The 25917-nt window shown below is 49.6% G+C and overlaps 1 protein-coding gene across 2 annotated transcripts; it reads right to left on the bottom strand.

Moving 5' to 3' along the window:
- Positions 1-1009: 1009 nt before the first annotated feature.
- On the bottom strand, positions 1010-25889 carry Dhcr24 (24-dehydrocholesterol reductase). 2 transcript variants are annotated; one of them, XM_004869644.4, is made up of 9 exons: positions 25540-25889; positions 22410-22565; positions 19559-19664; positions 18816-18934; positions 17098-17361; positions 9447-9590; positions 4183-4380; positions 3718-3896; positions 1010-3631 (listed from the first exon to the last, which is right to left on the bottom strand). In XM_004869644.4, exons 1-9 carry the CDS (start codon positions 25768-25770, stop codon positions 3478-3480), a joined length of 1551 nt encoding a protein of 516 aa, XP_004869701.1. In that variant the 5' UTR covers positions 25771-25889; the 3' UTR covers positions 1010-3477. The 2 variants fall into 2 exon arrangements, with proteins under 2 accessions (XP_004869701.1, XP_021103871.1); XM_021248212.2 differs by lacking the exon at positions 9447-9590.
- Between the last annotated feature and the right edge of the window lie 28 nt (positions 25890-25917).

Below are 25917 nucleotides of genomic sequence, written 5' to 3'. Positions count from 1 at the left end.
AAAATAACCCTTTCCCTGTATAAGGTGATTTTCTTAGACATTTTGTTATAGTGATAGAAAGCTGACAACATAACAGATGTTAAAGATTTCTCCTTTAAAGAGACACACAAAATCCAATTTGTAGAACTGAACAATTGGAAAGGGAATTTCCTGGAGGTCCTTGCAAGTAACTTTAGGAGACACACATTGCATACATTTTTGGGAAATGTCCATCATCTACACCCTTTCATTTGCACGAAACGTTATTGCATTAAACACAACTTTTATATACCGAGTTCACTAAACTAATTCCAGATATGTAGTGGCTCAACAATGTAAACCTACTTCCTGTTCTCTTACAATCCAGGGCAGGGTTTGGGGTGGTGGGCAGTTAGCTCTCAGTGAAGGGGAGCCAGGCTCCTTCCAAGTGACGACTTCCCCCCTACCTGTGTCTGGTTGTCATTTGCATCCAGCCACTGTCATAGAAGAGTCCAGTGAACGTGTGCAGTTTTTACTTCTGTTCAAACTGCCTTGGAGAAGTTAACCCAATGCCCTGCCTGAATGTGAGGGTGCGAAGTGGAGCCCAGCTGTGCACAGAGCAAGGAATGCATCTTGGTGGTCGGCTGGTGGTTTCCACCAGCTGATGAGGAAAACACTCTTAACATGACTAGCTTGTCCTAATTAGTTGGCCATAACTGAGTGACAAAGCCAGGACTGCAGCCAGATCTGATAACCACGTCTGGGCCCTTATGAAGGTCAGCCCCCATCCTGACCCAAGCTACCTTACCTGGATGCTCACCTGTCACTGCCACCCCCTTGCAGAGGTCTCAGTAACACCTACTCTGGATCACCTGGGAAAATGACAGAAATTGACTTGTTGGCCCTGCTCCCCCCACCACAATGTTCTTTTAGCCCTTGTACGTGGGCATGTGGGTTTGGAGGACAACTGAGCTGGAGTGATGCAGCTGCATCTGAACCCATGTCTGACTCCATACTGTGGTGCCCTGAGCAAGAAAGGACAAAGGCTAACTTCAGGCCAGACTTTTATTTGTACAGAAGCAGTGGCCCCACAGCATAGGAACGCGAGTCCTAGGGGCACAGTCCCTGCAGCTGCAAGCCTGACGGAAAACTCATGCCTTTCTCCTTGGTCCTCGTGACCAAAGAGAAAAAATAAAATCACACACATACAGTGCCATAGCCACAGCCATAGCCACAGCCACCCCTCTTCCCTTTCAGCAACAGCCAATAATCTATCTTCCAGCCAAAGAAAGTGGCTCCAACTCTGATCTTACAGAAATCCTACATGCAGCCAAAACTAGGGCTCTGGAAGGGAGAGGCACACAGCTCTTTACACACACACTGCTCACTGGCACCAAGTTGAACTCCGTTGGAAGCCCACTGCATAGACGGACAGACACACTGCAAGAAAAAGCTGGAACTTCGCCCACCATGCTTGGAAGACTTGACTGCCTCTTTCCAGACAAGATGTCACTGGAGCCATGTTTACCTGAGGCTGGTGTGACCCCAAACATCTTCCCTTCTGGGGCCCAGGTATGGTCTGTGGAGGCCTGGATTCTGATCAGAGGAGTAAGGGTGACACAGCTGTGGTGCAGCCCAGTGGCTTCAGGATGGAGGCTCTGAAGGTGAAATGGTACTTCTGCTGGTGGATTAATCTAGCTCAGGTAACCATTCATCTACACCAAGTAGAGTCATTAGTTTAGCGCTGAGTGAGGGGCACACATGCTGGAGTCATGTGCTTTTCACACTAGCAAACGAAGTCTCTCTTCCGCCTCTTCCAGGGGCCAAATGGGCAAGGGGAGGCTTAACTTTCAGAATGCCACAAAGGCACCCAGTGCCTGCACGACCATGCTAGGACACTCTGCCGTGAGCCCAGCCATGTGGGTATGGGAGAGCATCCTTCAGTCAGAGGGCGACTCTACAAGGATTCTGGCATGTGGAGGGGCGAGATGGACACTTCCTGGTCAGCGCCAGATGAGCCTTAAAATGAGACGGGAACAGGCCTTGGGACTGAAGGACCTTAAGTGACAGATAATCCCTAAGTGTCACCTGTATCATTTACTTTTCTTCTTTCAACACAAACAAGGGTTGGTTCCCTGGGATTTGCAACATTGGTGCCTTAAGATTTTAGCTGGAAGGACTGCAGGGAGACCTCACCTGGTCCATGTGACAGATGAGGAAACTCTCGCAGGGACGAATACTTGCCTGCAGATGCACAGCTTGTGGACAGGAGAGCAGGGACTGAGCACCAAGTCCCGAGTCCAGTATCTCCAATCACTGCTGACCCGGCTCAGCTCTGTGTCTCCCCAGCTCCTTCCAGTACATGACTCTGGGCTCCAGCCAGGGCTGGCAGTTTTTAGGATGGAGTTGCATAAACAACCACACTTGGATAGCAAGGCAGAGGGAGCCTTGGAGGTTCCCTTCCCTCTGAACGGAAACAGAACTAACTTTCTCTGAGCTTAGGATTTGTAAGGCACTGAAATTAACTACAGCTGGGGGTGGGAGAAAGAAAAGGGGAGATGAGGGGTAGGAGAAAATCCAGCTGATGCTTCTTTCTTTCAGCCCCACAGCGAGACTCCTCACAGAACACAATGACGGGGACTCCACTCTGCAGCCCCTGCCCAACGCTGACGCACCCCACTGTGACTAAGTTGTTACTGGAACAAGAAGGGGTTTAGGGAGTGGGAAGCCAAGAAGAATTCGTCCAGGTGCTCTGGATCTGCTTCACAGCTCAGGCTCCTCTGCAGCAGCCTCCCGGACACGGCTCTTAATGGGCTTATCGATGGCTGGGGCAGGCCTGCAGGCCTGAGGGAAGGACAGCAGGCAGGACATTGCCAAGGACAGCAGGCAGAACTTTGGATCGGACCTGGCTTTGGCACAGCACATCTTGGACCTGCCTGCCCTACTGTCGCCCCACTGGGAGCCCGGGGTGCAGAGGAGCTGTCCTTTTCCCCGCAAGGGGCTCTTCTGGCTGACTCAGGCAATGGTGATGCAACTCCTGGGTGTCCCCTTCATCACGCCAGGCAAATCTGTGCACAGGGTGATCTAGCAGGAGTCTTTCTGGGTTCAACTGCTGAATCCAAAGCACTTCAGTCCGATGTGATGCTGAGTGGGAAGTAATAATAGGTACCGTGTACAAAGCACCTTCCATGTGACAGGCGCTGACTTGGATGACGGTCTGCAGGCACAACCACCTGCTTTGCCTGATGGAGAGACTGGAGTGCAGAGGGTTAAGTGACGCACCCAGAGTCACACAAATGAGTGGCTACCCTGGGACCCAGATACAGGGCGGGCTGACTCCCAGCCCCACGTTCTCTGCACCTGACCAGGGTGCCCCGGACATCACGGGACACTGACGGGGCTGTCTGGGTGGGATTTCTGGAGGGGTTTCTTTCTGAAAAGGTGGGTTTGGGAAGGCAGCTAAGCTGGGTGAAGGGAAGGCGCAGGTCCACCCGCCTGCGTCTCTCCTGGAGGCTGGGCTCAGTGTCTTGCAGCCTTGCAGACCTTGTCATACACCTCAGGAAAAGCATCCTGGCAGCCCAGCTGCTTGCGCAGCTTGTGGTACAAGGAGCCATCGAACATCTCCCAGAATTCCTCCCGGTCCATGTAGCAGTCGGCATATAGCATCTGGAACCTGCAAAGGGAGAGGAGCGGTGAAGGCTTGGGAGGCAGCGTCAGGAGGTGCAGGGAGGTGACAGGTGCTTGAGAGGACCCACTCACCCATGCACACTCCGTACAAACTTCTCCAGCTGCCGCATGCAGGACCTGGCCTCGAAGTGCTTCACGCGTGGCTCTCCGTATGCACCGATGTCCACATAGAGCTCGGCCTCGTCTCCCTTGGGGTGCACCAGGCCAGGCTGGCTGGGCAGAATGAATGGGCACAGCCAGATGGGGTAGACCTGGGGAGGCCAAGCAGCGAGCATTGGTGCCTCTTCTCCAGCACATGACACTCCCACCCTCCCTGGACCCTGCTCTGCTGCACAGAGAATCAGACCCCACCAGCCCTGACTCCAGCACACAGGAGCCGTTCACAGAGTGCTCATCACCAGGGCCATTGCCAAGTGACTGAGGGGTCTGCAGGCATAGGGACAAGGCCTGATTTTACAGCTGGCAAAACTGAGAGGGTGGGCTGTGGGCTCAGGGGAGAGGCTGTGAAGTCCTGAGCCTGTGCCTGCTGCCACTCACGTGGATGTCGTTGTGAAAGGTGTGCAGGGCCTGCTTCAGGCATTTCATGGGCACCAGCATGTCCTGGACCACGTGGTGCTGCTCGTACAGCTTCCGCAGGGTCTCACCCTGGGTCAGCTTCAGCAGCGAGATCTTGGGGGGCACCAGCCAGCCAAAGAGGTAGCGGAAGACGGGATTATTGCCGAACGGGATGATATCCTGAAAGACCAAGGTTGGGATGAGGGGAAGGAACCCAGGGCTGGAGCTCTGTCCCTGACATTATGTACTCTAGGTATAAGCTCTGATCTGGAGAAGGTGAGCTACTAGGACTTCACCAGGCAGCTCTGGGTTTGAGTCTCTGTTCTGGCATTTACCAGATGAGACCACTTTGGACTGGTTCCTTATTTCTCAGTGTTCCATCTTCCCATCTGGGCAGAGGGACTTGTGAGGCTAATGAGAAATCAAAGGGAAGACGCTCACCCAGTGTCTGGAACAGACTGCTAAGGCGCCTGTCATGCAGCAGGCATTCCATAAACAGGAGATGAAACCAGCAAGTGAGAAGAACAACTCCCAGAGAGCTTAACCAACTTCCCTGAGGCCACACAGCAGGGACAGCCAGTCACTGCCAATCCTCTGGCCCTCAGAAACGGAGCTGTGATACTGTTGGCTGTTTTAACCCTCTGTCAGCAGTAGGTGACCGATACGCTCCACCTACTTACTGCGGATGACCTAAAACTCAGTTTCCTACCTGTAAAATGGAAACAACTCTAGGTCCATCCTCCTAGGGGTAGGAAGGCTATAATCACACTTATACAAGCACATGTGGAGAAAGGCATGCCGACCACTGTGCATGTCTCATCCAGCTCTCCCCATGTCCGTGCTCCTGACGAAGCTCACGGTCCCCATGTTGCTCTGGGTGGGGGCGAAGGACTTGTTATCTTCTGCCTTTGGCAAAACTGCCCACCAGCAGCTTGGGACCCTCACACTATCCCAAGTAGGGAGGAGGACTGAGGGAGGCTCTGCAGCCCCCAAGTCAGGACGAGACTCCCCCGCCTACCCACCACATTTACTCACCCCACACTCGGAAATGACTGATGGCCCCTCGCAGGAAACCACCAGGTGTGACTATGCCTGTTTCTTAGTCACCACAGACCTCCTTCCTGCACCCTTACCTGTTACAGCAAGGCGGCACCTCAGGCTAAGCCAATCGATCACCATCCCCTGACCACCCTGTGCCCCCTCCTGAGGCTCTCCTCGAACAGTCTGCTCTCTCCTGGCTTGGAACAAGGCCCTGGCTATCCCCTAGAACCCCTGAAGTGGGCCTCCCATGAGCCTCTTCCCTCTGGGGTTGACGAAGCCTTGGGTCCTCCTGGCCCCTCACTGTTGCTCCCATGTCTGTCCCTCCTGCTTCCCTAGAAACTACCCTCAGCAACACTGAAGCACAGTGCTCTCCCTTGGAGTCCTCGCACCTCCCACACACATGCATGACCCACTGGATCCCGGATCACTGTCAGCCTCTTCCATATTGGTTTTTGGTGATCTCAGTATCCAGGGATAATCCTGCCCAAGCCCTGTTTCTAGGCCTCCTGGCCTCCTCTTATCTTCTAGTGGTCTTATCCTCCACTGGCTTCAGCTAAGACTTGCACGTCACACCCCAAAGTGGGTGACAAAACTAAGGCCCCTGAGGAACCAGGCTTAGAGCCGATGCGCTCCTGCTGGCCATATCTGGCCTCTGCCTGCTTCTGTAGGGAGTTTTCCCAGAGCAGCTACACCACCCCGACTCCCTTACGGCTGAGGCTGCTTTCTGTGGCAGGGTCAAGTAACTGACAGAGAGCCTTGGGCCTGCAAAGCCTACTTCGCCCTTCAGGAAGGTTTGCCACCCCTAGACCCTCTAAGACTGTCACAGCATCTCCATCACTGTCTCCGAGGTTCCCACAGACAGCACTGGTCCTCCGCCATCACCAACTCTCCTTCTGGCTCAGGACCCTGACTTCAACTCTGCCTGGGCACCGGTGCACTGTAGGCTCTCCTCAGGCCCCAGGCCTCGCAGCCTCCCCCTTGGCTGGCTTGGACTGTTATCGGTCACTTTTGCGCTGCTCACTGTGTCACCTGCACAGCCTCCCTGTGCTCAGCTCTCACACTCCACCTTTCCTGCCTCGCCCCTGCAGCCACACCCCTGGCTGGTCTCCCAGCGAACTCATGATCACACAGTCCTGACACTTCCCCAGCAAATGAATTTCCCTCTCCAAGGGCCAAGTCACGCGGTTCCTCTCTCCTCAAACCTTCAACAACCACCCACCTCAGCTGAAATCCTTGCCTCTCATTTCATTGCAAAATTAGAAGCCATCCAGAGGGAACTCCCATACCCTCCCACCACCAGATGACCCTCCTGTCCCCAGCTACCACTTCCCTCTTGCCTGCGCTTCCACTGTGAGGCTGCACAGGAAGGAGCCCAGGAGCCACCCTGTCCTCTAAACACACCCTCTCTCCTGCGCTGTCCTGCCTCTCGCCAGCAGGCCACTCCCTGACAGAGCCATGCTGTCTTCTCTCCCACCCAGATCACATAAAGAGCCCTCATCCATCCTATCTCACTTCTTTGTCTCCCATTCTTTCTTGGACTCAAGAAAGTGGTTTCACCCCACTGCTCACAGTCCCTCTGCAGACTTACGCAGCAGGATCCCATACCATGGCTCATCTTCCTTCCTCTATACTTTTGTATTTTCTTCTGTGCTGGGGGTCGTGCATGCTCAGCACATGCTCTACCACTGAGCTACACTCTCAGCAGAGCCTCCGCTTGGCTCTGGGATGCCTTGTCCTCCTGGTCTACCCCCTTCCCCACCCCCAATCCCGCTGGCACCTTCTCCCATTAGGTCTCCATCCCTGAACCTGTAGAGTACCAGGGCTGGGCTCTTGCATCTTTCCCTCACTCACCTGCTTCCATGACTTCAGATAACATTTATCTACTATGGATGCCCACATTTACATGTGAGGCATCACCCCTGCTAAATCCCAGAAGTGCCGCCACATGTAGCCACTGCCTACTTGGCATCCCACCTGGGAGTCACAGAGGTGTCTCAACCTGATATGCCCCAGACCAAACTTCTGCTTCCCCTTCAGGGACACCTCCCCAGCTTTCCATGGCAGTCAAGGGCACACTGTCCATTCCAGTCTCGGAGGTGATCACACCCACGGCCAGCTGTCTGGAAGTCCTTCAGGCTGGCTCAACCCTCACAGCATCTCAAGGTCTGATGCTTCCTTCCTCCTCCACTGCTGTTACTCAGACAACAGGAATCTTCCTTCTCTTCCACTCCTGCCAACTCCCACATCAACTACTCTCCATTCAACTGTCAAAGATCTTTTAAAGCAAAAATAAGGTCGCCAGGGATTTGGCTCAGTGGTTCCGTCACCTGTCTCGAAAGCGTAAGGTCCTTAGTTCAATCCCCGGTACCCCAAAAAGCAAACAAACAAAAATCAGGCCATGCTACTTCCCTGCTCAAAGTCCCCCTTATTTCCTATCACACACAGAATAAAACAAAGTCCCTCCCTGACCTACAAGGAGGCATGAGATCCAGCCTCTGGCTGCTGTCCGGCCTCTTTCTGCACCAGCTCTAGCTCAGCAGCCTTCCTGCTGGTTTCCAACTCAGGCAGCCTGCTGGGATGACGGGTGCATGTGCTAAAGAATGCTGCCAGGTTCCCATCACACACACAACAAAGAAAAGGCAAGAGCCAAACCTCAGAGCTCTCGGAGGAAAGCAGGGTAAATCTGCATGATTGTGTACTCGGCAACAGAGTCTTAAATACCACAGTAAGAACACGAGCAACAAAAGGGACAACAGATAAACTGGATTTCCACTACATTAAAAGGGCTTTACTGCCAAGAGAGTGAACAGAGGAAGGTACTTGCACATGATGTATCTGCTAACACTGATAACCATAATAGTAAAGAAGTCTTCCAGCTCACACCAAAGACAAACAGCCCAGTTACAACTGGGCAAAGGATCTGGACAGAGTTCTCCAAAGATACACAAATAGCCAACAAGCACATGAAGTGACACTCAATGCCATGAACCCAGAAGAAAATGCAAACCAAAGTGATAATGAGACACCACTTCACACCCACTAGGATGGCTATGTAATAATAAGCATTCAAAGACCAGGAAGTAAGTGTGGTGGAAATGCAGAAAAACTGCAGTACTCATTCACTGCTGGAGGGACTAGCTGAGAGGTTCTGTAATAAATTACAGAGGATTACCATGTAACCCGGCAACTGTCTCCCAGGTGTATTTATACCCAAAGGAGCTGAAAACTGGTACTCAAACAAATACTTGTAGATGAATGTTCACAGTGGCACTCCTCACAATAACCAGAAGGCTGAAATAGCCCAAATGACCATCAAGAGACGGGTGGAAAACCCAAGTGTGGTAATGGAGTCCCATTCAGTCAGAGAAAAAATGAAAACATTGTATAAAACACAGGAGACATTATGAAAACATACACAAAAACATTATGCAAAATGCCAGTCACACTGGGCACATCTTGTATGATTCTCATTTATATGAAATATGTGGAACAAGCATATCCTTAGAGACAGAGAGCCAATCAGAAGTTGCCTGCTGGGGATTTAGCTTAGTGGTTCCACCACCTGCCTCACAAGTACAAGGTCTGGAGTTTGATCCCCTGTACCACAAAAAAAAAAAAAAAGGAGGAGGAGGAAGAAAGGAAGGAGAAGGAGGAGGAGAAGGAGAAGAAGAGGAAGAGGAAGAAGAAATTGCCACAGGCCGGGGGAGGGGGACGGAGAGTGACTACAGAATAGGCAAGGTTTCCTTTTGGGATAAAGAAAAGGTTTTGGAGCTAGATAGACAACATTGTGCATAAATTAAATTCCGTGAGCTGTCCACTTGACGGTGGTTAATTCTGCTAGCCCATTTTGGCTATCCCTGTCTGGGCTCTCTGCCCTCCTTGTGTGTTCTAGTCCCGGCCCACAAACATCTACCCAGGGATCTTTCCTGACACCACTACCCCTTCCCAAGGCAAATTCTTGCCTACCTTTCCAGGGCATGCTGGACGGCCACTCCCCACTGGGGCAGAGCTGGCCACTTCCTCCCCCTGCTCTCTGGCTCTGCTCAGAAGGCTGACCCTTCCTGAAGGAAGGAGAGGTCTGTATTCCCCCAAGTGTGGACCAGGAGCCCACTCCCAGCGCCCTTGGTGACAGCCAGCTTCTGTTTCTGTCCATGGCTGCTCTGCTCAGGTCCCTCAGGACAAAGCTGGAGGACAGCCAGCCTCACCTGGAGCTCCCAGAAGATGCTGCGCGTGTGGCGGTGATAGTACTGTCTCAGGGGAATGTACTCCAGGCCCTCCTGGTTTGTCTTCAGGTAGTTCTCCACGTGCTTGAAGAACCAGGGCTTGTAGTAACAGCCGATGCTATTCAGCTGAAATGACAGAGGCCATCGTGATCAGAGCGCCAGCTGCCACCAGGGAGTAGCAGCAATCCAGGCTGCTAGCAGCACTGCCAGCCTTTCCAGAGCTGTAGGGTCATCACTGCCTTCAGAGTCTGAAGAGCCAGGCGAGGTTGGGTGCAGCGGTGCTCTCTGCAGATGCAGAGGTTGTAAGTGGTGGGTACAAGGGCTGCACCACTAGCTCCTAACTGTCTGAGGAACCTAGTGACCCCATCCCAGCCTGCTGCTCCTGTTCCACGAGCAAAGTACAAATGTAACAGGGTCTGCTGTGACGCAGGCCTCTACACAGGCAGCTCCCTCCTCCTGCCTCACTGGGAGGTCAACCCCTAGTGCATTCCATCTCCCGGCTCTCAATGACCCTAGCACTTTCCTGTGGGCCCAGACCGGGCTCCACAGTCCCAGGGCACAGCACTCCCCTACCAGCAACCCTCCTCTGGCATGAGGCAGAAGTGCACCAGAAGGAGCTTGCCCCCTCCTACACCTTCTACTGACCTGCTGCCTTCTTCAGTCTCAAATGGCTCCATCTGCTGTGGGCCCTGAGATGACTTAGCCTCTCTGGGCCTCAGTTCCCTCAGCCATGAAATGAATTCTGGGCAGATGCTCTCAGGCACTGGCAGGGACACCCTGGAAAGAGCACAAGCTCTGGCCTGGGTAGCTAGGGCCAGGTCCTGCCCCATCACTCTCCAGCTGTGACCTGGAAACTATGAGCCCATTTCTTCACATGTAAAATGACAACTATGTATGTAATATATACATATTATATATATAGGGTTGCAAGTTGGAGCCCAGCCCAGGCAACTTAAGAGCTTGTCTCAACTTAGTGAGGGCTTGTCTCCAAAAAAGGGCTAAGGATATAGCAAATGCCGTGAGTTCAACCCCCAGTACTATTAAAAAAAAAAAATATATATATATATATGGGGGGGTGTGTATGTGTGTATTTTATTTGTACCTTTTAGATCTATACACACACATAGTTCTTTATAAAATTAGAACCATTCTGTGCATACTGTGGTTATTTGCCCTTTCCATTTACTGTCCCTGGCTGATCCTGGGCAGGCTGCTTGGCCTCTCAGATCCCCACTTACCAAACAGGCAGGATGGAGACCCCTCAACTCCACTGTGGTGGTAAAGTAAGAGACAACACAGAACATGCCAAGCATGGTGCCCAGCACACAGGGCTTACAGTATTAGCTCCCTGCCCCTCACTGACCTGCCCCAGTGCCAAACCACTGCACGGAAGCCAGCATGTGCAGCTTGTCTGGGTGTCACCCTCTTGTGGACCCTGCTCTGAAAGGGGACATTGGTTGTGATGAGCCAGGAAATGGGCTCAGGAGCCTGTGTGTCCCAGCTAGTTTTGGCGTGAGTGTACACAGCCTCTGTCTGGTAAGGAAAGGAGGCTAAAACCCAACAGGAACCACAGCAACTTGACCCGACCCAGGCGAGACCTGGCTGCACACCTGGCAGTGGCACCTGCTGCATAGTGAAGTTGAGACTCGGGGTGCCTGGATACAGGTGTTGCTGGTGCTCAGACTCAGCAGGAACTATTTGGGCTAGAAAAGCACAGGAAACGGATAAAGATACCAGATTGCTGGTTTCTCCCTGGGTGCGTGTCAGCTGGGGAGGCTGGGGGAAGCACGGGCTCCAGTTCCAGCCCTAGCAGTTCCACAGCAAGCCACTTCCTGCCTCTGGGTCTCCTTGTAAAACTGGCTGCTGCATCCTAGGGGGTCACAGTATCCTAACCCTGAACAGTCGTAGAGGGTCCACAGGTAAAAGTCCCCAGCAGCTTTATGCACTGGAAAGTCTGGAAGAAATGCTCCTATGATGAGATGTCCACCTGCCTAATGTCATCTACCACTCTCCAGCCCAGTCTTGTTCACCTTAGGGATCAAGGCCTTGCTTACTGGACAGGCCCTGGACTCCTCCTTGGAAAATAAAGGAATTGGGTCCAGTGTTCAAACCTTTTAAAAGGTGTATAAACCCCTCTGCCAGTCATCATTGTAGGCGGCATCTAACATATCAGGAATAGCAGTTGCTTTGGTCCAGTGGGATGGTGGGCCCCCAGACTTCCTTCCATGCCCAGTGGGATCAGTGCTGTGGACATCGCTCAATTCTACAAGCTGATCCGAATGTGGACCACCACCCAGCCAGGAGCCAGAGACAGGATTCAGATTTGCCCTGTGCTCCCCACGAGTCCTCAGGAGTCTCCCTCTTTAGACCTCGTTTCCTTATTTGGGAGGAGATTATTCCAGGTTAGTTTCAGGTCCTTTCCGGTTTTCAAATGTTTTCAGTATACAGGTACAGATCAAAAGTCTTCAGCGACACCTTCGTTGTTCTACTAATTCTACATTAAGATATGCTTCAAATTACAGACACAGGATGTTTGTTGTTTCATTAATTAATAATGAAAAAACCTGGAAACAACCTAACTTTCCAACGCTGGGGCAGGGGCTTTGAAAGCGCTAGGATGCTTGCTCCACAGCACTGCTCTGCAGACATTAACTGTGGTGACAGGGAAGGCAATGTACCACAGGACTGTGCTTATCATACCACCAGACAAGTCTGAAAGGACGATCCAGACAATGACAAACTAACCAACTGGAAAACTCTGCAAAGAAAAGTTCAACCCTGGAAGTAACTCAAGAACTTGACAATAAAGAGAGGTACTATTTTCAACCTTATTAGACTGGTGAAAAATCAGAGTGATACTATTGCTAGTGTTTTGGCAAGAGCGGAGGGAAAAGGCTGCCTGCTGCTGCTGGCTGTGCATGAACACCACTCTCCTGGAGGGTGGTGTGACCTCATCTACCAGTGTCCTGAGCCAGGAGCTCATCCTATGTAACTGCATGTGGGAGAAATGGTAAGGACAGATGGCAGAGAATTTTACACCTTCAATGGCACTGTATGTGTAAGGGCAGAACAACGGAAGCAATGGTAAGTGTCAATTAGTACGCAGTAAGTTAGGTCAATGATCAGCCTCCAACAATGGGATGTTCTGAAGTGAAATCAAGGTATGCACAATAGGCACAGATGAAATACATCTAAAAAATGCACCCCAAACTGTTACAACTGGTTATCCCAGTTGTGAAGAAATACAGTGTGAAGAAATACACAGGAAACTTTTCTTTATATATTTCAACACTGGGAACAAATGGAATCCATAAAACAGATGCAAATAGATTTCCAGGAGATTAAAAACTCCACTGAAAGTCCTCGCAGCAGAATGAGTCAATGTGAAGACAGAATTTCAGATACAGAAGATAAGATTGCAATTAGTGACCAGGAAAAGAAAAATTTCTTTAAAATTGTAAGGGACCACAAGAAATCAACCCAGCAGCTGCTAGATGATGCAAAGAAGAATAACATAAGACTGATTGGAGTCAATGAAGATACAGGAGAGTGCAGATGACATAAAAAAACTGTTCACAGAAGTGATGGCAGAAAACTTCCCAAGCAGGAGAAAAGAAATTGACATACAGATAAGTGAGGCATATAGGACTCCAAATAGCCTTGATCAAAAAAAATGTACACATAGGCATATAATGGTTTAAGATTCCAGAAACCCAACAGAAGAACAAAGTTCTACAAGCAGTTAGAGAAAAGAAACAAATCACATACAAAGCAAAGCCCATCAGAATCACAGCAGACTTCTCAATGCAAACCCTCAAGGCAAGAAGAGGTTGCAGTGATGTATTTCAAGCCCTAAAGGAAAACAACCTCCAACCCAGATTGATGTACCTTGCAAAACTATCTTTCAAAATTGATGGTGAAATAAGATACTTTCATGACAAAGAGCACCTTAGGAACTTCATGAATACCGAACCAGCACTCCAAAAAATTTTAGACAAAATCCTAGGAAAAGACAACGAGGATCACAACCCTACAAAGCCCAGGAGAATGAATCCACCGGGCACGACAAGAAATTAAAAGCAAAGGGGGAGAATCCAACAAAAAGAAAAAGTCATGCCAATGATAACTCAATACGTATCAGTTACAACCATCAATGTTAATGGTCTCAACTCACCAATCAAAAGAAATAGACTGGCAGAATGAATGGGTCAAGAAGCAAGATCCAACAATATGCTGCATACAAGAAACACACTTAATTCAAAAAGAAACTCACAGACTGAAAGTTAAAGGGTGGAAAACAATACTCTATGCAACAGGAACCCGAAAAAAAGCAGGAGTAGCTATCCTCTTTGCAGACCCAAGTGGATTTCAAACCCACACTGATTAAGAGAGACAAGGAAGGACACTACATCCTCGTAAAGGGAACAATCCAAGAGGAAGAAATGTCAATCATAAATATCTATGCACCAAACACTAGTGCGCCCCACTATATAAAACAAATACTAATGACATAAAAAATCATATAAACAGTAATACAATAGTGGTGGGGGACCTCAATACCCTACTGTCACAAATAGATAGACCAACTAGACAAAAAACAAGCAACGGAATACTAGAACTCAATCAAACTCTTGAACAAAGGAACTTAACAGATGTTTCCAGAGTGTTCCACCCCACAAAATCAGAATACACATTCTTTTCAGCTGCACATGGGTCATTCTCCAAAATAGACCACATACTCACAGAACATATTTAAGTAAGTGCAAAGGAATTGAAGTTATCCCCTGTATATTATCAGACCATAGTGTGATGAAATTGGAGATCAACAGCAAAAGAAACTGCAAAAATTTCATAAACACGTGGAAATTGAACAACACACTTCTGAATAACCAATGGGTCATAGAGGAAATTAAAGAAGAAATCAGACAGTTCCTACAATTAAATGACAATGACAATACAACATATTGGAATCTATGGGACACAATGAAAGCAGCCTTACGAGGGAAATTCATAGCAGTGAATACACATATTAGGAAAACAGAGTGAGCCCAATTAAACAACCTGATGTTGAACCTCAAGTTTCTAGAAAAAAAAGAGCAGGACAAACCCAAAGCCCATAGAAAGGAGGAAATTTTAAAGATCAGGGCAGAAATCAATGCAATGGACACTAAGAAAACAATACAAAAAAATCAATGAAGCCAAGAGTTGTTTCTTTGAAAGAATAAACAAAATTGACAAACCCTGTGCTTGCTTCGGCAGCACATATACTAAAATTGACAAACCCTTAGCCAACCTTATCAGAAAAAGGAAACAAAAGGCCCAAATCCATGCAATTAGGAATGAAAAGGGTGAAATTACAACAGACTCAGCAGAAATCCAGAGGATCATCAATACCTACTTCCAGAACCTATATGCCAGTAAGATGGAAAACACAGAAGAAATGGACAGATTCCTAGATACGTACGAATTACCAAAGTTGAACGAAGACCTAAAAATTCTAAACAAACCAATATCAATCAATGAAATTGAAAACGTAATTAAAAATTTACCAACTAAGGAAAGCCCAGGTCCTGATGGCTTCACTGCTGAATTCTACAAGACATTTAGAGAGGAACTACTGCCACTACTGTTTAAACTCTTCAATGAAGTTGAAAGGGAAGCAATACTCCTGAATTCATTCCTGGAAGTAAGCATCACCTTGATCCCCAAAGCAGAGAAAGACCCACCCAACCAAAAAAGAGAACAATAGGCCAATCTCACTAATGAACATAGATGGAAAAATCCTTAATAAGATACTGGCAAATAGAATGCAGAAGATCATCAAGAAGACCATACAGGGCCAGGGATTTAGCTCAGTGGTTTCACCACCTGTTGTGCAAGCACAAGGACCCGAGTTCAGTCCCCAGTACCAAAAAAAAAAAAAAAAAGATCATACACCCTGACCAAGTGGGATTCATCCCAGGGATGCAGGATGGTTCAACATATGCAAATCAATCAATGTAATACACTATATCAATAGAGCTAAGGACAAAAACCATATGATCATCTCAATAGATGCAGAAAAAGCATTTGACAAAATCCAACATGCATTTATGATAAAAACCCTACAAAAAATTGGCATAGACAGTCTCTACCTCAATCTGATAAAAGCCCTCTATGAAAAACCAACAGCCAATATCATACTAAATGGTCAAAAACTGAAATCCTTCACACTCAAATCAGGAACAAGACAAGGATGTCCACTATCACCACTCCGGTTCAATATAGTTTTGGAAACATTAGCCACGGCAGTTAGACAAGAGAAAGAAATAAAAGGGATAAAGATAGTAAATGAAGAAGTCAAATTGTTATTATTTGCAGATGACATGATACTCTATATAGAAGACCCCAAGAACTCCACCAAAGTCTTCTAGACTTAATCAGATTCAGTAGAGTAGCTGGATACAAGGTCAACACATAAAAATCAATAGCTTTCCTCTACACAAACAACAGACTCACTGAGACAGAAATCGGGCAAACAATTCCTTTCACAATAGCATCCAAAAACTTGAAATACCTAGGAATCAACCTAACAAAAGAAATCAAAGACCTCTTCTCTGAAAACTATAGCACTTTGAAGAGAGAGATTGAAGATGATATCAGAAAATAGAAAGATATCCCTTGCTCCTGGGTAGGAAGGATCAACATAGTGAAAATGGCCATACTTCCAAAACTGCTATATAGATTCAATGCAATCCCAATTGAAATCCCAGCAGCATACTTCATGGATCTTGAGAAAACAGTCCAAAAATTCATATGGAACAAGAAGAGACCCAGAATAGCAAAAGCAATTCTAGGTAACAGAGACATGGCAGGGGGTATCACAACCTCCAACTTGAAACTATACTACAAAGCTACTGTGATATATATTTCAACACTGTTATATAGGAAACATGTTAGCAGAGCTAGCTGTGGGTTACGTTTATAGGTGGAGTCTCTCTTTTACTTTTCCATACTTTCGAATTCTCTACAATAAACACAAATCTTTTCTTTTCCTCCCTCTTTTTTTTTTTTTTGGCAGTGATGGGCGAGGGCTAAGGCCTCATGCATGCTAGGGAAGTGTTCTACCACTGAGCCACACCCCAGCCACACAAATCCTTTCTGAATGGAAAAAAATTTGGAATTAAAAATTACATGGTGCCAGGTGTGGTGGTGCATGCCTATAACCCAGCACTCAGGAGGCTGAGGCAGGAGGATTGCAGCAAGTCTGAGACTAGCCTGGGCTACATAGTGAGTTTAAGGCCAGCCTGAACTACATATGGAGACCCTGTCTCAAAAAAACCCCAAAACACGGTATGAATTGAAGGAGGGTTAATCTGGATTTTGAGGCATCACATCAACAACTGACCTCTTGGGTTTGTCACTGTATGAAAATAAAATTACCTCTTCTGGCCTTAGCTTACTTATCTATACAATGGGGCTGTAGTAAGAACCAGGGATGACATCTGTTGGGAGGGGCCAGAGCAGAGGAAATGGAGGCTCTTCTCACTGAAGGAGACATCTTGGAAGGCAGAGCCTGCTGCCTGAACCCCATGCAGGCCCCCAGAGTCCCAGGCCAGGCTCCCAGTCCAGAGCAGCGGGCACCCTGGCTTACCTTGCCAGGTTCTGCTTCATCAGTCATGACGCCGGTCATGATGACAGCCTCATCCAGGGAGTAGAGCAGCCCTTCCACAAAGTGGTTCTCCCGCCGCTGGGACTCCTGGGTGAATTTGTTACAGATGGCTTCCAGGCCCCGGACTGGTTCAAACTGAAGCTTGACATACTTCTTGGCGGGGATGATGCGGATCTCAGCAGCCACCAGGAATCCCAAGGTCCCGCAGGACCAGGGCACAGCATAGAACAGGTCTGAGTTCTCGGACTGTGACACAGAATGGACACTTGCTGAGAACCTGGACCATGCCACAAGGAGGCATTCCTGTTGGTACTACCTGGTACAAATCTGAGCAAGGAACTCTACAGACTGCACTCAGCGCCCTCAGCAACTGCATTACACCCTCTGACAGTTAAGGGAAGTGTGTGTCCAGGAGGTGACTCACCTTGCCCGGGACTTCCAGGGCGGGCTTCCCAGACTCACTGAGGTCACCAACTCCATCCAGGTGCTCCTTCCACAGCACCTCCTCCAGGGCCACACATGTCTCTAACGTCCTTCTTTTTCCATTCTCAAGAGACACACCACTGACCTTTCTTTTGACCATTCTAATTCAGATTCTTGATTCTAGAAAAGCTTCTCTCAAAAACAGTCCAGCATGTCTTGGCTTTGCCAGTGGGCCAGCCCTGTGTGGCCTCTACCAACCCTGAATGCCCTTCGTGTAGGTATGGATGGGATGGTGGGGCTGGGAGATGGGCAGGCAGCTCTGTAGCAGGCCAGAAGCTTCTGGAATAGCACCCCGGCCCAAATGATCTCCCACATGCCTGTCTGTCCAGATCATGGCAGCCAATCAAAATCAGACACCCAGTGAGTGCTTGGCTCTGCATGCGGCACCTCCTCATCCTCCTGATCATGTGTTCATCAGAGAAGAAATGGGCCTCAGAGAAGGGAGGTCACCATAAATGTGTGTCTCCTGGCTCTGCTGGCAGTAAACAGGTTTGAAGGCAGTGCCTGGGCAAGTGTTCAGGAAATCGTGCTGAGCTGATGAGAAGCCGACTAAGGTAGATCTGTCCAAGGCCAGCGCTCCCAACAGGACCCCTTTCCCTGGACTCTCACCTCTGTGCAGCCCGCAGCCTTGGGGGCTCTCTGAAATATCCACTTCAAAAGCAGCGGATGTCCCTCCAGTCCGGGGCCCCTGACATAACACTAGAACAGGCCTTCTTTACAATTCCAATTCTGTCCCACTCCTTAAGAAAAATGACTCACATATCTGTGTCCTACTTTGGATGGCAGAATGACCTTTGCCCAAAGCAGCCCCCATGGTTTGGGTTAGCCTCACAGCATGTGACACAAGGGTGTGACGCGCGGCCTGACCCACTCTGGAGAGGCAGCCTGGGGTAACGAACGGCTGAGGGCAAGGATCTCGGCATCTGTTGTGTGAGTTTGAGTCCCAGTTGTAGGATTTACTATCTGTGTGACCTAGGCCAAGATTATGAACCTCTCTGTGCTCTTTAGTTTCCTACCTGTGATGGGAGATAATAACAGCACTTACTCACAGGTTAGGAACTCCTTAACTATATAAAGAATTCACAACAGAGCCTAGGCACTCAGAAGGGGTACACAGCTTCTGCCAGTACTACGGACACAGACTGGGTCCATCTGACATGCAGTCCCTTGGGGAGCCCAGAGCAGGCTGGTGTGGCTGCCCCCACCCTTCAACTCACCGGGGTGCACCGCACGAAGCTGCCGTCGGCCAGGACCAGCTCGTAGGCGGTGCAGATGTGCTGGAACAGGCCGTACTTGTGGGATGATGACTCAATGCCTGTGCCCATGATCAAGCCCCCTGCAGGGACACATGTGTCAGCCTGGCAGAGCTGTGATGGGCAGGGCGGGGGTGGGGTGGGGGGAGAAATGGGGCTGTTAGCTTGGCACAGATTCCCATCTCTGTCGATTTGGCAAGCAGAAGTGAGAAGGATGGGCTCAACCGCAGCTGAGGGCCTCAAAAAGGCCCCTCCAGGGCACACACACCCCCATCTCCGGAGGTTCTACTAAGAAACCCATGTGCGTTCGATTTCAGGGCACTTCCATGACAAGCAGGGGTGCTGTCAGGGCTGGGAACCCTGACCCATGGGAATAGTTCAAAGGAGGGAGGGTGCTTCCTGTGAGCCCTGTGGGAAGAGAAGGGCAACCAGACTTAATTCTGTGTGTCCCACAGGTAGGAACGGAAGAGGGGACGTAAGTCACAGGGAAGTGGATCTGAGCTGGGAACTGAAAAGTGCCTGATAACTTGAGCTGCTCAGAGTGGCGGGCAGTGAGGCCTTGTCACTGGCGCTAGCGAAGTGCAGCAGGGTGACTTGTCCCAGAAGGGAGAATGGCTGTTTCTGGACCAGACGGAAGGTGGCCAAGTCCCCTCCGCCCTGACCCTGGGACCATCTGACTCCTCTTGCCCTTGAATGTGAGTCCTCACCCACTGTGAGGTCGTCGAGCTCAGGCAGCACAGGCAGTGTCCAGCCAATGGAGGTCAGCAGGGCGGTCACCTGACCCATGGACACCAAGGGCTCCACGCGGACAATCTGCAGACATGAGAGAAGAGACCCAGGTCTTGAGGTGGTGGCCAGGCCTGCCGGGTCCCTGCACACAGGTGTCATTCCAATCTCGGAGCACAGGTATTCCTGCAGCCATTACCAGCTCCTGCTAGGACGATACACTGCCTTTACTGACTCTAGCACTGGGTTAGTGAGGGTTGAATTAAATCCTTTCTTTCTTTTTTTTTTTTTTGAGACAAGGTCTTGCTTTATAGTTCAGGCTGACCTTGCGCTCACTATGTAGTCCAAGCTGGCCTCGAACTGGTGGCAATCCTCCTGCCTCAAACTGAGTGCTGGGATTGCAGGCGTGTGCCACCATGTCCGGCTCAAATCCTTTAAAATACCTAAAAATAAATGCTATATTTTTTTCTAGATTACAAGAGAAATACTCATTTGAAAAACTCAGCAAAAATAAGAAAACAAAAATCCATCTTATTTCCTTAGAATTACTGATGTTAATGGAGTACATTTATTTTTTTCCATAACATGTCTGTATATCTTCATTTCTAATTTGTACTACAAACACACATATGTACAGTGTCATCCTCCCTTTTAAAAAAAGCACTGTGACCATCATCCCTTCTCATTTACTTTCTTATAAAATGTGATTTGTCATGGCATAATTCGCCATCAAGTGGAATTCTGCTTCCAGCTGAGACGGAGCAACCAGGACCAGATTTACCCTACTGTCTGAAAATACACACACTCCCCAAACCAACCAACCACAAAAACCCAGACAAAAAACACAAGAAACAAGAGTTTTCAACATAGTGGACACGGGACTTGAAGGTTAGACTCCGAGAGGCAGGAAACATGAGCTGTGAAAACCTTAGCTCACCTCCTGGAGCCCTGGGTGCTGCTAAGCTGCAGAGATGGAGCCGAGAGCCCAAGAAGACTACGGGGAGAGAGTCTGCAGACAGCGACCCGGGAAGAGCACGGCACAGAGAGGAAGCTGAAGAACGCGAAGGGCGCTGCATGGGTATTCAACCGAGTAACACACAGGTGGACATTACCGGAGGCCGCGGCCAGGGAAGGCGCCACCAGGAAAGGTAACAGGTGAGGGTAGCAGGGCTTGGAGCATGGCATCTGCTCCCACAGCCAGCAGGGAAAATCTCACAATGCACAGAGTGTTTGGTAGAGTTCTCCGAATGGTCTTGCCTTAGCAGTGGGGATCAATTTACCCTAAATTAAACGCTATTCCAGTGCTACCTAAGAAAATCGGGACCCCACAGGATCAAACTGTTTCCAACTAGCTTAGACATCTGCTGGAACAATGCTCAAGACTTTCAAGAATATGACAATACCCAGCACCCAATAAGGTGCAGTGTCAGAATCTAATCAAAATTCACCAGGCATGCAAAGAGGCAGGAAAAGTCGATCCATAATAAGGAGAAAAATAAGTTGAAAAGCTTTCTAATCTAAATTATGTTTTCTGACAATAACTTGAATTAAATCAGAAATCAGTATTAGAGGGCTGGGGATTTAGCTCAGTGGTGCCGCCACCCGTCTCACAAGCACAAGATCCTGAGTTTGATCCTTGGCACCAAAAAAAAAAAAAATTAAAAATTAAATAAAAAAATAAAAATATAAAGGGGCTAGCTATGTGGTTTAGGGATTGAGCAAGTGCTGTGTATACCACAGCTCTGGGTTTGATCCCCATTACTGCAAGAAGAGTAAAATTAAGCCAGAAGTAAAAGAAAAGAAATAACAAAGATCAAAGTAAAATCAAAAGCTACTTCTTTGAGGTCAATAAAGTTGATTTGTCTTTTTTAGCCAAACTGATCAGGAAGAAAAGAGAACAGATACAAGTTACCAGTATGAAGAATGAACATCATAGCCGGGCTACGGATTCTACGGACGGTAAGGATAAGACAGAAATGTTATGAACTCTGTCGATAAATTATACAACTTAGTGAAATGAACAAATGCCTTTAAGACACAAAACTACCAAAGCTCACCCAAAAAGCAACAAGTGGAAAAGCCCTATACCTATTAAAAGAAATTGAATTTGTAGTTAAATTGCTCACAGAGAAAGCTCCAGGCCCAAACAACTTCACTTTATAGTTTCTATAAAACTTCTAGAGGAAACAGAGGAGACCTTTGTGACAGATTAGGCAAGGTGACAGGATTACTCCTTGTCTGAGGATGTGGGGGAAGAGGCAGGGAGGGGTTTAAGGAAGGGATTACCAAGGTACCTGAGGGAACTTGGGGATTAAAAATTTGTACACCACGTTTACATCAAAAGAGCGGCTGTTAGCCCCATTACTGGACACTGTGCTGTCTCTGACTAGAAATAAAGGTGTGATACAATCTCTGTGTTGGGCATCTTTAACTACATTTAAGCCTACTCTTTTCTCCTTAAGCAAGAAGTTCCCCTCCTCCCAGCCACCTCTGTAGCCCGTTTTTTTACCAACACACTTCCTTCCCAGGAAGAGACAAGTAGATTCTCTTTTTTCTCTCATTTCTGCCCATGGTTTCCCCACCTCAACTTCTACAGAACTGAAAGGATCCTCCTGAGCTCTGTCTGCCCCTCTATGGGGTGGAGCTGGTCTCTCCCTCATCTTGTACGGCTTTGGGGGACAGCACTGGTGGGCAGAGCCTTTCCTGATGAGCACGGGCCATGGTTCTTGTCCACTCTGGGATGCCCTTGGCTAACATCATCTCCCTCTAAGGGTCCCTCACACCAGGCGCAGGGCCCCAAACCTCCCAGGGCCAGGGACTGGTGTCTCTCACCTGCTTCTTGGTGTCCACCTCCAGGATGTCCATCAGGTTGATCATGATGTTTTTGTGTGTCTTCTTGTACTTCCCAACCCGCAGTGAGACGGTGAGCCAGCCAGGGCGCCCAGTGCACATGAAAGTCTTGCTGCCCTGCTCCTTCCATTCTCGAACCTGCAACCAGGGATAGAGGCTGAGCTGGCTCCAACAGGGACCCTCAGAGCAGCTCCTAACCGTGCTTTCAGGGAGAAGGAGCCGAGAAGGAGCCTCGAAGGACGCCCCCACCCAGACAGTGGGAGGAACAGGATGATGAAATGGACTTGGAATCTGGTTCCACCCTCTGGTATCTCCCTGACTGGCAAGGCTGATAACAAAGCCAACACGTTGCTAAACCACCAGGAAAGAAGGAGAAAGAGCTGGAAGACAGGATCAGTGTTTCACAAACATTACCTGGGAAGTTCAGGCAAGGTTCTGGAATGCTAACAAGGTGACAATATAAAATTATTACCATTTATTGGGTGCCCCCACCACACCAGGCACCTGTTGTGCAATGTCTTGTTCATCTTTATAACAACTCCTGGAGGTAGGGATGATCACTTTGCAGATGAGGAAACTCAGAGGCAACAAGTTGCCCAAGACCACATGAGCAGCAACTAGCTGAGCCAGATGCACAGCCAGGACTGACTGCAGGCCCAGGAGGACAGCTGAGCTTGTAGTAATGGTCCACAGGACAGCTAACACTTACTGATACTTACTCCATGTCAAGACCTGTCCTAAGCAGTAGCCTGTGTGCACTCATGGACATTTTGCTACGGACAGAAGAGGAAGGACCAGGAAGCCAATGGAAAGGAGGGCTCTGGCAAAACTTTGAATATAAGTGAGCAGAGCACAAAAACAAGGGGATGACAAGCCATCAGGGACACAGGTGTTCCATTCCTGCTGAAATGGACACTTTCCAGGGAGGGAGGTATTTGTTGTTTTAATCTGCAATCATTTCTTTTTTATCCAGCTTTTTGGGTATCAAACTCAGGGCCTTGTGTTTGTCAGGCAGGTGCTGCATCCCTGAGCTATATCCCGGTTCTCTTTTTCATCTGCTTTTAATAACCCTGTCTTCCTTGGCCCAGGTGTGATTTATCCTACTGCACCCCAGGAGGTAGGCATATGACAGGGGTCTGATTCTATCTTCCTGGTCATAATATAGGATCAGATTGGTTCTAGGAAAGATCCTCTCTCTTTACAGGATGTTCTAAGCCAAAACCTGTTGAGGGTTCCACAGACAGCCTCCCAGAAAATGAAGTCAACCCAGGGGTAAACAGAGCCAAGACACAGCAGATGGATGGAAAGATGGAGAGGGGAAAGGGAATTCTGGATATGGCCGTGCCTAAGCTATTTTTACTCCTAGACTCCTTACGATGTGAGCCAGTAAAGCTCCTTTTTGTTCAAGCCACTTTAAATTGAGTTTTTATCACTTGTAACCAAGAGTCCTGTTAAATCCTGGTCAGGTTTCCTGGGGGAAGCGGCGGTGGAGCCAGTTCAGCAAAGACCTCAACAATGGGAAGGGCTTTCTCGCAATCAAAGGCTGGGGTTGCCAAATGAAGTAGAGGTGATCGGGGGTACTGAGAAAGGGATTCCCATGAATTGGAGGTAAAAGGATGAGAAGTAGGGACACCACAACCAATCGGGCCCGGCCTTGCCCAGCTCTACAGTCCAGAACTTAATCCAAGTCCAGGGGTGTGTGCACTGGGTTATAGGTGCTGCAGTGAGGCCGGTTGGTTTGGATTCTGACGGGAATTAAGCAAGATTCTGGGTGGGGAGGCAATGCCTAAAAAAACCACTCTTGGCACTTGGCACACACTAAAGAGAACAGGGAGCAGAAAAAAGTGCCACTGGTCAGGCAGCTGGGGAAGCAAGTCAGGTGTCAGGCAACAGAATCTGACTTACAGACTTGGAAAGGATGGGAACAAAAAAATGCCAAGTGCTCAGGCTGTGACCTCAAGCTAACCAGGGGTTCCAGCCCCATTTACTAGTTCCAACATCCTGCAACACGACTCACAGTTTGAATCTCAATTTTTCCCACTAGTAAAACAGGTGCAAGACCCACAAGCATTGCTGCGACGATTATAAATAATGGACAGCAATGGCACTGGCTGTGGGACATAGCAGGGCCAGGGCAGAGGGCTGGTCCTCTGGGTCCCCTTGTTTTCTGTCTACAGAGAGCCCTTCTGTTTAGTGTGGATTAATAAGTATTCACTATGCTGCTTCAAGGTAACAGTCCTGCTTTCTAGGAGCTCACAGTCTGATCAGGGAGACCGGCAGGTAAATTGAGAATCTGAATTCTCAGAACTGGGAAAGACTGTGCCGCTGGGGAGAAGGCAGGTAGAGCTCTGGAGCTGGATTGTGAGCAGCAAAACCCGGAGCAGCAGTGCAAAGCACTTCCGGATGCTGCCCCTCTTGCCCCTGGCCCACGGTCTTATCCCTCAGGGGAAACTCTTCGGCATCCTCTTCAGGCTCCTGCCAGGTGGGAGCCATCAGAACAGGGGTAGCAGGAAACAGAAGCTCTCAGCAACCTGATGCCAGTTAAAAGAGGAACATAAGGAGGAGCAGAAGGAGCCAAGACACTGCCCAGGCCGGAAGCCCACGCCAGACCCAGCCTGGGAGCCGCAGCAGGGTCCCAGGTAGGCTTCGTGGAGGGTGGCATAAGAGAGGCTGTCCAGCTACAGGCGACGGAGTACCGCCTTTGTCAGGAGCGAGCCCTACCTCCCCAGAGGCCGGCTCTGGGGCGGTTGGGGGCTGGACTCTACCTTCTCGCTTTACTTCCTTCATCTAAAAAAGCGCCCAAAGCACCTTGCTGCTACAAAATCAACTTTAACCTTGAACTTGGCCTCAGGGCTCCTCTCCAACCCGGCTCCAAAGGCCATCAGTCCTCCTCCCCGGGCGGTGCCTGGACTTTCCCCTTCCCACGCCAGGGGCCGCACCCGACTCCCACGCCCGGACCGCTAGCTTCCCAGCTCCACCTGCCGGGACCCCGGGAGCCCTGCTTCCTCCGCAGGCTCGGGCCTGGCCGCCGCGCACCTGCGCCCCTCTGCGGGCTCTCTGGCTCCTTCCCAGGGTCTCACTGCTTGGACCTCGGGCCCGGCCCCGCGCCCACCTGCTTCTGGATGTCCCGCACGCGCTGGCTGTGCAGGCGCGGCGCGCTGCTCAGCCGGAACACCACCCAGGCGCGCAGGTAGTAGTAGATGTCGAAGATGAGCGACAGCGGCAGCAGGAAGAGGCACACGAACACCCAGCGCTGGTGGATGAGCACGAACTCCAGCCCCTTCACGCGGACCCACAGCAGGAAGAGCAGCGCGCACACCGCCAGCGACACGGCGGGCTCCATTGTGCCGGGCACCGCGCGAGGACGGCAAAGGCTCCTGTCGCTGCCACCGAGATGGCCCGGGCCCCGCTCTGCTCGGCGCTCACCGCAGCCGCCGCCGCCGCCTAAGGAGCCGCGGGGGTCCCCCGCCGCCCCGCGATTGGTTTGGGT

Source organism: Heterocephalus glaber, unplaced genomic scaffold (assembly GCF_053883595.1).
Source record: "Heterocephalus glaber isolate CG9 unplaced genomic scaffold, H.glaber_assembly_v1.0 deba00001447, whole genome shotgun sequence".
Taxonomy (NCBI): Eukaryota; Metazoa; Chordata; class Mammalia; order Rodentia; family Bathyergidae; genus Heterocephalus; species Heterocephalus glaber.
Note: the sequence above shows the minus strand (reverse complement) of the source record. Positions and strands in the feature narration are given on the sequence as shown.

Coding starts and splice junctions, on each gene's coding strand:
- Dhcr24 (XM_004869644.4), bottom strand. CDS start 25,770: ATGGAGCCCGCCGTGTCGCTGGCGGTGTGCGCGCTGCTCTTCCTGCTG. Junction 3,897..4,182: donor CCTTTCACAACGACATCCAC/GTGAGTGGCAGC, acceptor TGGCCTCCCCAG/GTCTACCCCATCTGGCTGTG. Junction 3,632..3,717: donor TTTGTACGGAGTGTGCATGG/GTGAGTGGGTCC, acceptor CTCCCTTTGCAG/GTTCCAGATGCTATATGCCG.